We start from the raw sequence: 10,950 nt of genomic DNA, 5'->3' as shown, positions 1-10,950 counted from the left end.
ACTGTACACGTGAATAAGCATCGGGTTCGGAAAATGTAATTCCAGATGTTGGCACCAACTACTTCCGTTTCCTTTAAGATTTCGCCATATTGGGTAAACCACGTTATTTGCCGGTAACTACCAACATACTTAAGGTTTTTTTGCACTAAATTGGCAATTAAATCCATTGCAGGTGAGAGAATTGTATTTCATCTTGTCATAAAAAGGGTAAATATATCGCCAATCTTGAATTCTGCGTGGTAATATTCAAACAAAAGAGAGGGGGGGGGGTGTTAATCACTATCAGCAAGTCTATGTTTTGATTAAGTATACATTTACATCATTATATAATTAACGAATGTATTGCATTACTACTATCCTGTACTTTTTGGACTACAAGTACATTCGATGTCCGTACATGTGCACATGTGCAGTGTTATCTTTCAGATACCATGGGCGCTGGAAGTTGTAAATATTGAGTATGTGTATGCATTTGAATGAAATACTGATATTTTAATACATTAACTTTCAGTGCCCTTGTCAGATATCCCATTACGCTGGTAACAAGCCTGATTTTGTTACATGTAAGCAAAAGAAAAAGACTTAAAATTTGAGTGGATTCAGAAAAACGTTGTCTTGACTCTTGATTCATTAATTTTCAGAAATCTTAAAATTTGACCATGCCACCAAAGAAGAAGGATGAGGCAACAGGCCCCCCTCCTCTCATTGGAAGAATGGGGACAAACCTCAAAATAGGCATTGTTGGTTTACCCAATGTGGGGTAATGTATTTGCATTGTACAAGTTGTAATTACATGATTTATATACAGTACCTGGCCAGAAGTCTGTCATAAAATGGCTGACGTAACGTAACGTGAACAACGTGAACGCAAAATTCTAAAATAAAAAAAAATCTATAAATATTAAGCACTTACCCTTTCATCTCTAGTATTTAGTTGCATGACCCTTAGATTTAATAACTTGTCGAATTCGCTTGGAATTGAAGCGTACAGGCTCTGAATGTAGTGCTGAGGCAAGGACCGCCATATTTCCTTTACTCTCAAGATGAGGTCTTCACGGTTATGAATATTGTGTACCTGTCTCTGAAGACGTATTTTTATAGTTCTCCACACGTTTTCAATTATATTGATATCTGGAGATTGTGATGGCCAAATAAGACATTTAATATCGTTTTCAGTTTTCCATGGTTTTGTGGCGTTAGAGGAGTGGACCGGTGCATTATCATCCTGAAATAAATAGTCACCATTCGAGAAATGGCGCAAAATAACTGGCCATAAATTTGTATCTAAAATGTTAATGTATTTTTGGGAATTAATATTCCCATCTACCTCTGTAAATGTTCCGATTCCTTCGTGAGTAATACACCCCCAAAACATCGCCGAGTACTTTCCGTTTCCACGGACGCCAAGACACTCGGGTCGGCATACTTCGTTGGGTCTTCTCCAGATGTAAACTCGCTTATTCTGGTCAATAACAACCTGGGTTTCGTCGCTGAAAATCACCTTTTTCCAATTATTATTCACTGTCCAATGTAATTTCCCTCGACACCAATTTACACGGCGGGTGCTGTTTACAGATCGAATTGTCAGGGTCTTCCTGGTTTTCCTTCTTGTAAAGTTTAAAAATCGCAAACGTCTTCTTACCGTCCGTGAAGAGATAGAACTTGGTAACTTCGAGTTCACTTCATCAGTTATTTCACTCAAAGTTTGCCGTCTGTTGAGTTTCACACATCAAAGTATCTTACGATCTCCTCGCACATCAGTTTTTCTAGGTCGTCCGCTTCGATGCTTATTTTCAATGGATCCGCGCGTCTTGTATCGCTTGAGAAACTTGGAAATCCCAGACTGGCTCACAGAAAGAATAGCTGCAATGTCCTGTTGGGTATATCCACTCTCAGACATAGTTATTATCGCATTTTTCATAGGGGTAGACATTTGTTTACCTTTAGTAGCCATCTTGTCAGTTGCTAAACATTTGACAGATATTACGTCACTTTTATAAAATGACGTCATAGAATTATTGTATGTATACACTCTATAGAAAGGAACTATTCAGCAGCAGCTTGTATAGATTGATCTATTTACCAACGCTAAAGAAAAAAAAATTGGCTTCCAGAATTTTGATATTTCGGCAGCCATTTTTATGGCGTCGAACTTTAGCTTGGCGCTCATCTAGCAATGAGGAAATCTCTGACTGTTCACCGCTTTCTTCAATAATATTTAATAATACTATAAATAATATAGTAATCGAACCAAGACCTTCATGTATCTGGCGTAGGAATATACATGCCAATTTTAGCGTTTATTCCATAAATTGCTTGAAAATCATACAGTTTCAACAGTCCTATACATTGTTGCCAACTCGCCCACTTTTGTCGGGTTACTTTTCGACCCTTAACCTGATTATTTTTTATGACATAGCGGGTCATGCTTATCGCCCGATTCCCCGATTTCCGGATTTGGTTCGTAAATTAGGTTGTACTTTTAACTTCCAGTTACAACCCAAGCTTGATCTACGTAAACAATGCCGATGGCTATGTTCAGTGGGCCAGTAAATTATCAGTGCAGGTGAAAATTATCTGGGATTGTTTTGACAAATTTAAAATGGCTTGTGATAGAACAATATTGTTATCAGGACCAACAGGAACAAATTGAACAAAGAGAAAGAGAAACAATATTTATGTACATGTCAAGGAATCTTGGAAAACAACTTTCATTACATAAAATAAAGTGATCAAAGACAGTGTAGGTCTTACTGTACATTTAGTACACATAGCACTAGTTAATTAAATTAATTAGGCCTAAGAGAGGGGAAAAGTAATTTCAAATCCCCTAAAATTGGAATTACTTTCAAATTTAGCACCAGGGATCTATATGCTAACCATGTTAACAATATATTAGTATATACATGATATAGCTAGTCCCTGTTAGCACAAACTGAAAAGGTTTTTTTAAATGCACACTTAATTCAGGTCATTGCTGGACAATGAAATCCTCAATGTTCTTTTTTAACATGTCCATTTAATCAATAATTTTTTGTCATTGTAAGTTAATTCAGAAAACCCTTTTTTAAATAGAATTATCAATACACAAATGACCAGATTTTCACATCTTGGGTGTTGGCAAGTATAATCCTATACTATTTTACCTGGGTACTCTACACATAAAAACCTGTTCTCAAGTCGTTTAGTTGGACCATATGAGTTGAATGCTTTTATTTCATAAATGCTTAAATCGGGGTATTTCATCCAGATATACAACCAAGCTATATAATTCTGTAGACATATGCATACTTTTAAACATGCTTGGAAATCCAATAGTTTCACAGTATCACTGCCATATCTAAAGCACGGCGCCATTGTGGCCCTTCAGGCCTTTGATTATGACAGACTTATGGCCAGGTACTGTACATATTTACAAATATTTTTTTTTCTTTTGGATGTGTTGATAATGAATGTAAGCATTACCCCTATTTTAATTTTTTTTTTCCAGGAAGTCATCATTTTTCAATGTGCTAACAAAAAGTGCTGCCACGGCTGAAAATTTTCCCTTCTGTACCATTGAGCCAAATGAAAGTGAGAAAATAATTCCAGGCTGATAATCGGCTCAGTTTGATCATATGCATTGTCGGTTTAAAGCTTATGACTTTCCAAAAGAAATTAATTTTATAAGTAAAATGCAAACAATTTCATTATTGATTGAAAGATGAAACTTTTCCAAAAGAGATATTTTAAATTGACAGTTTTTTGAAATATGGACACAATACTTATACTGTTTAGAGTTATCCCTCTTATCAAAGTATCATTAATTAAAAATCTTATTCTGAATTCATAGAAGGTTAAAAGTAGAAGGCACAGGGAATGAATTTTCAAAACGTAAAAATTAAACAATTAACTTTTGTCAATTATTTTTTTTCTTTGTACATTTGTCAGGTCGTGTTCCTGTCCCTGATGAGAGATTTGAACACCTGTGTGAACACTACAAACCTGCCAGGTAATCCTATACATCTGTATTAATATCAGGGAGATGTAGAGATACAGGGGTTTGCATTAGTGAATTATTTTCCCAATATTTGAATATGATTTCCATTGAAAGATAATACATATAAACATGAAAAACAGATCTCAAATATTTGTACAGAAGTTATTTAAGAAAGTTAAAAATCCAAGAAAATTTTCTCATTTATACACTTCTGAAAACAAATTTATTGTTTATGTAATATATATAATTTAGCAGCTATCTATATTCTGTATGATTTGATATTTGCTTTATCAAGCAAGTTGAAATAGTGTATATTTGCAAGGCTTGCCATACAATATCCTGTAAAGTTTGAATATACATGTGTAATTAATCATTGTAGTAAAGTTCCTGCTTACCTGAATGTAGTGGACATTGCTGGCTTGGTCAAAGGTGCCCACGAAGGAAAAGGCTTGGGAAATTCCTTTCTGTCTAACATAAGTGCTTGTGATGGGATCTTTCATGTTGTTAGTATGTATTGTTTATACTTTAATGTTTTTAGTATATTATATATACTTTGAGTTATGTATATATGAAAACTATTGTTTGAAATTTATGGAAGAAAGTTCAATCATGACTATAAAGAAATGTATAATTTTTGCACCTAATATGAATATTTCAAAATTGTAAAGATTCTTTGATGTTCATAGCTGCTACCTTTTTAATGTGTAAAAGAAAATTATGATGATGTGTGACCACTTTGTCAAACATTGTTTAAACAAGAGATGAAACCGAACAGACATACATACCAAATTTTATTTCAGTATGGTAATCTCAAAGAAATGAATGGAAACTGAAATTAATTAGAATTTTTCTGAGTCCAAGGGGTCTACTTCTTTCAAAAATCATCACATCCCCGAAGCAGAAATTGACTTAGATATTTTTATGATAAATCTGAATACCAAATTTCATTTCACTTGGTCTGTCTGTCCATCTGCCTGTCCGTCCGCCACCAACAGTTTTCATTCATTTTCTTTGCAGAAGTCGCACATACTGAAACAGAGTATGTTTCTTTTTTAACATTTCCTTTCCATTGCTAGGGGCCTTTGATGATGAAGAAATAGTTCACGTAGAAGGAGATGTTGACCCCTCACGTGACTTAGATATCATTCATGAGGAATTAATGTTTAAAGACCAGGAATATCTAAACAATCGCCTAGGAGGATTGGAAAGAACAGTGGCCAGGGGTGGAGACAAATCCAAAAAGCCAGAATATGTGAGTGTGTTTCTTGTGTGATTGGCTAAACTCAACTTGTAGTCAAATGTAGGACAAGCCAAAAACAAAAACATTTTAAAATTAAGACCAGCTCAACTTTAACTTGATATTTGTAGCTTTTTTCAGAACAGTTTTTCACAGATATTTTGTTGCATTACCATTTGTTGGCTTTATGAAAAAAGTCTCTTTGCACTTCGCTAGTGGGCATGTGATTATATTGCAGGACTGTTTATGTAAAGTGAGGGATTTACTAGAAAATAAAAAGTGGGTCAGGATGTCAACATGGGATGCTAAAGAGGTAGATTAATCCACTCTCTGCTTGCAGTATACACAATTGTTATACCGTCTACATTCTTAAGCATATGAATTTTTTGCAGGCAGTAGATTTAACTTTGGCCCTTATTAAAAAAAAGATATGATAAATTGAAATATTTCCTTTTTCAGATTGAAATCTTGAACCAACATTTATTTTTAACCTCCAAGCCTAAATACTTGAATATCGCATTAAAAAAAAATAAATGGTAAGTGGGAATCAGAATTCAAATTGTTTTTCTTTATTTCTAATAGCTTCTTTTTTAGTGGTTAGCCATTTTAAAAATCGCTAAAATTTTTTATTGCATTTTAGTATTGGCACCCACATTTTAATGACTTGAATAGTTAATTATCTTTATACTACGACTAACATGCACCTCGCATGTCTCGAGGGTAAGCGGACAGTGCTAAACAAACATGCTTCTTGATCGGCGACTCTGTTGTGAAGCTTGACAATGGAGAGTCAATCAATTGATGATCAATATTTTGAGAGTTAGTTATCCTGTACAGATGTTATTTCGGGGAATTCCAACGTATTCTCAATACCATAGCAAATTTAAAAGATACTTTGTCTACATTCTTTAACATAATCTACAAGCAGCAGGATGATAACTTTATAGAAATACAATAACCCTATCAATATTTCATATTCTTTGTATTTAATCAATTCCATATGTGTTCTTTTCTTTATTATCTTTCTGATAAAATGTACATTAGTGCCAATTGAAATCTTTTACCTCCCGTTTATACATTTATTTTTAACCTCAAAGCCTGTGATATACCTTTGAGAAAGCAAAATAACTGTTATATCAAATTTATGCCCCTGATATTAAAGATTTTACATGTATGCAATCTGAAAAATAACCATGGTAAGCTGACAGAGGCATTAATAGGATGTCATTTCGGTGTTTGTAAGTCTGCATGTTAACTTTAAAAAAAATACTACCTAATTTTATTCTATTTAAATTTCTACTCAACAGCATCAATTATGTATATTGATTTTAACTTTTTGTGTTGCACTTGCAGTAATATTAAGGTTTGTGAGAGTTTAAGGTTAGGAAGAAAACATTTTTTTCGCCTATGAAGTCTTATGGTTAAATTTTAAATGTGGATGATACAAATTTAATTTCCTATGCAAGAAATAACTTATAATTAGGAAGTAGAGATGCTTTCCTTGATTTGACATATTAAGGACAGAAGTCATGTGTAAATCCATAACTTACATTTCATGTCAATCTTCTTCTACATAAAGAAACATATATAATATGCTCAATTGTCTGAAACATTTGCCATAATGTTAAGTAAAGATTCCAAGTTCATTTGTACTTGAAATATTATTTTGTTTTCTAGATAGGTTGTTGTGCAAACACTGCCAGTTTGTTTCATCATGTTTCTATTACTAAAGGTTTTGTATACCTCATACTAATGTAAGGCTTTGGAACTTCTCTGTTTTTTAACAGTGATATCCTCTTGGATTTAAATTTAGATCATGCGACATAATTTTTTAGATGTTGTTTAGGACAATTCTCAGTTAAGCTTGGACTGTCAGTAAGGTGTGACATTCTCGACGTTACATAATTAGCTGCTGAAATTTACAAAGCTTTCCTTCACTGTTTAAATATACGTGAACATAGGATAGAAATTTGGCCAAATGTCAACTAGTGTAGTAAATGGCACAGAGGCGGGGCTTAAGTCATCTCATCATTGTCAACAACAATTTAAAGTTCCTGATGTTATTAATTTCTTAACCAATGAGAATTTATCTGCCATTTGACAGATGCTTATTACGTAGTGCCAAGAATGCCATGCCTTACTGAAAGTCCAAGCTTAACTGAGAATTGTACTATGTGTTGATATTTGACAGGTTGGTAAAAATCAAGGAATGGATTGACAAGAATGACCCTGGGGCTATGGTCATCCTGATGAGCTGTGCTGTGGAACTGGCCCTGCTAGATATGTCTGATGAGGAAAAGCAAAAGTATCAGGAGGAAAAGAAAGTTACAAGGTTACAAACGATTTATTTGTTGAAAATAATCTAAAAAATGGTCCTATCGTAATGCAGGTTCATGCAGATCTAACTATACAGGTGAAGATATTTGGGAGGTCCTTCCAAAAATAAATTTTGATGTTCATTTTAGGATTTTTTTTAATAAATATTGGATGAATATTTGATAACTACATTTCTATAGAAGTATTTGAGGATAATTAAATCCTTACAATTCGAAATCCAAATGCTTTATATTAACGTATTAAGAACTGTTTTTAAATTTTGATTGGATTGATAGCTAAATTGTGAAAATATCTGTGGTCTATGTAAAATGCAGAAAAGACATATAAAGATTTTTTTTTATCATTTTAGTGCATTAGAGAAAATCATTGTTAATGGATACAAGGCACTGAATTTACAATACTTCTTCACCTCTGGTAAAGATGAAGTCAAAGCTTGGACGATACAGGTAGACACATGGTTTTTTCCTGGGCCAAAAATAAAATAAGCTTTGTTTAGCATTGCTGGCGGACTCGCATAAATCTGTGCAGTCTGAAGAATTTTTTTCAACTGCTAAGGATCACATGATTTTTATTTTGTTATACATGTATATTCATCCATATACTGTAAATGTATTATATTTGGCGGAAACTGACTTTTGAACAAGTTAGCGTAAATTTGATTTAGCGCATTTCTCAATGTTCTTATTAATGAGTATATGTGGAAGACATTTAGTGTTGTACTTGAATTAGCGGAAGTTTCTCTCCGCTAAAGGCACTAAAAAGAATACACAGCCAAATATAATACGTTTACAGTATATGTGTTTGTTTGTTTGAGTATTATATACAGAATATGAAAGAATCATGTAAATGCTTAACTGATTGCACAGTTTTCATTTAAAAGCATCTAAGTATTTAAACTTAGTGTTGGAAGCACAGTATTACTGCATCCCCCTAAATATTATCTGTAGTTTTAAACAAAAACAGAGAATACCAAAGTACCCCCAGACCGTTTTTCTTATCCAAAACTCTGTATAATTTCCAGAAAGGAACAAAGGCCCCTCAGGCTGCAGGAAAGATTCACACAGACTTTGAGAAAGGATTCATCATGGCTGAAGTCATGAACTATGCTGACTTTAAAGAATTCGGATCTGAGGCGGAGTGCAAGGTAATCTACATTCTAATGCAAACTGATTTTTAAACACATATTTTGATTGGCCAATGCACTGGTGTTCTCGATATCACAGTAGAGCATAGTAAAATCACAACACTTGGTGAAGTATTTCATATAACAAAACAAAACAAGACATATACATCAAGCAGAATGCATTAATTGCATAGCTATGGGAGTAACTATTTTTTAATTTAGTATTTGCGACCAGTAATAGTGATTTGAAGGTTACAAACATCTGTTTTACAGGCTCTGCTTGCAAATCAGCGGTAAAACTCAGTTTGGGACAGTTATATCAGCATAAACGGTCGCAAATAGCAAAGTAGAATATAGTTACTCCCTAAATGTATTTCTACTGTTGGCAATACTTATCTTTTTACGATTCAGTTGTCTATGAAATGTATTTAAGTGCTTCTTCTGACTTTAAGATTATATGACAATGTTTTCATTCACTTAATTTAAATTGGACTTGCTCAAGTCTCTATGTTTTCATTGTTAATTTTTTTCATTAACATATTTTCTAAATTCTTTGTTCTTTGTATTGCTGTCCTCTGCTCTCTTTCATAGTTAAATGTTATCAAACATAGGTTTGACATTATCAAAAAATATGAAAGAGAGCACTAAAACATAGAGACTTGAGATAGTCTAAATTTAAACTTAAAACACAATGTTGATTTGACATTGCTTTAAATAATGGTGTTGAAATTACCTTGTGACTTTACTGGAGTGTTTCTCTGAACTACAGGCCAATGGTAAATACCGACAGAAAGGAAGAGAATACGTAGTGGAGGATGGAGACATTATTTTATTTAAGTTCAATGCCGGTGCAGGGCTAACGGACAAAAAGAAAAAGTGAAACAAGAGGGATAACTCCTCTGAATGTGTTCGAGAGATATTGGAATTGTGTCTGTTTTAAAGGCATGATTCAGGCAAATGCAATCTTAATGATAAAATATTGGGGGGTCTGGGTTATTGGAGAGAAAAAGTTAATGAAAATTTTCTTTCTTCATTTTATACATACTGTGGAATCATTAAATTTCGTAATGGTTCAATTTGTGGAATCGTGGGCACCTCTCATCTACAAATTTTATGTCCACCGTGAAATTTTGATTCCACAGCATCGCTTTTTAATTGAGACTTAGATGATATTGAAGTGATGATATAAATTTATGAAAGCCTAATGAATTATAAATTGTGACATAAATAGGACATCTGTCAGTCACAAATTTTTTGACACCTTACTTTTGAGAGAAAGTTGTTTGGTATTATTTATTAGTGAAAAAAAAGGAATATGGGTTGTATATGTACATGTATACAATAACATTTAATAATACAAATATTTGCGAGAAGAAACTTTTTTCTCAGGCAGTCTTTAATAATTGCATGGAAATAGAGTTCTCATGAATAAAAGAAATTAACTGGAATTTTAGTTTTTTTCTTTTTTACTAAGTAAGACAAAACAGTTTTATTCGAAATTAAAGTGGTCTTGTTTGGAAACTGTTCTGAAGAATTCTGCTCTTATCAAAGGTTTCATGTGAGAAACTCTCCTCAGCTTTTCCATTTAGTGTGTCTTTCATTACTCTCTAGTTTAGACATCTCTCTGCAACATATATTTGGCAAAAAAATTTTTTGAATGAGAGAAAGAGACACTGGTTTAATAATGGTATGTGTGTAAAAGGTAGTGGTCTTGTGTGTGAAGAATTTTTAAAAATACCACTGAAAAAGACCTTGTTGCATTGTTGGATGTCAAAAGAAATCTTGACACATGCTAACATGACTTTAAGGCCAAGAGCTGATAGGAAAAGATGGAGTTTTTTATGCCATCTCATTGGCAATTAATTTCAGTCTTTGCGAGTTTTAAATAGTATGTATAATGGATTTTACATAAAATAGACTTTCATGTTATATGAAATATCAAAATTGTGATATAATTGAACTTTGATTTTTGAATTCATGTTTGTCACACTATATAGGCACTTCGCCCAATTTGTTCTTCCATATTCTTTCATATAAAAACTCAAGGAAAAGTTATTTTCTGGAAACCAGATTTTTGCATAAGAATTTTTTTTTGCTTTTACCTTTGACCTAAATACAAATAGGGGACTTTATAAATCACTAGTAGTTACGACATATAATTTCATTGAAAAGCTGAGAGAGAAGTCAAGTTATCTGGAGTCTTTTATTTGCAATGTTTGAATTTCTGACCATGAACTTTGAACTTCAAAGTGAATAGGATCATCTTAGGCCACA

General features: G+C 33.1%; 1 protein-coding gene across 1 annotated transcript; it reads left to right on the top strand.

Annotated features, from left to right (window-relative positions):
• Positions 1 to 650: 650 nt before the first annotated feature.
• On the top strand, positions 651 to 10,124 carry LOC134259031 (obg-like ATPase 1). The gene is made up of 11 exons (XM_062741628.1): positions 651 to 760; positions 3,491 to 3,573; positions 3,931 to 3,991; positions 4,359 to 4,486; positions 5,056 to 5,231; positions 5,455 to 5,529; positions 5,676 to 5,752; positions 7,408 to 7,548; positions 7,903 to 7,999; positions 8,575 to 8,697; positions 9,446 to 10,124. Exons 1-11 carry the CDS (start codon positions 660 to 662, stop codon positions 9,554 to 9,556), a joined length of 1,173 nt encoding a protein of 390 aa, XP_062597612.1. The 5' UTR covers positions 651 to 659; the 3' UTR covers positions 9,557 to 10,124.
• The last annotated feature ends 826 nt before the right edge of the window (positions 10,125 to 10,950 follow it).

The sequence above is a fragment of the Saccostrea cucullata genome, unplaced genomic scaffold, assembly GCF_032062105.1.
Source record: "Saccostrea cucullata isolate Sc308-1 unplaced genomic scaffold, CSIRO_AGI_Scuc_v1 ctg894, whole genome shotgun sequence".
Lineage (NCBI taxonomy): Eukaryota > Metazoa > Mollusca > Bivalvia > Ostreida > Ostreidae > Saccostrea > Saccostrea cuccullata.
This window is presented reverse-complemented; position numbering and strand designations above follow the sequence as displayed.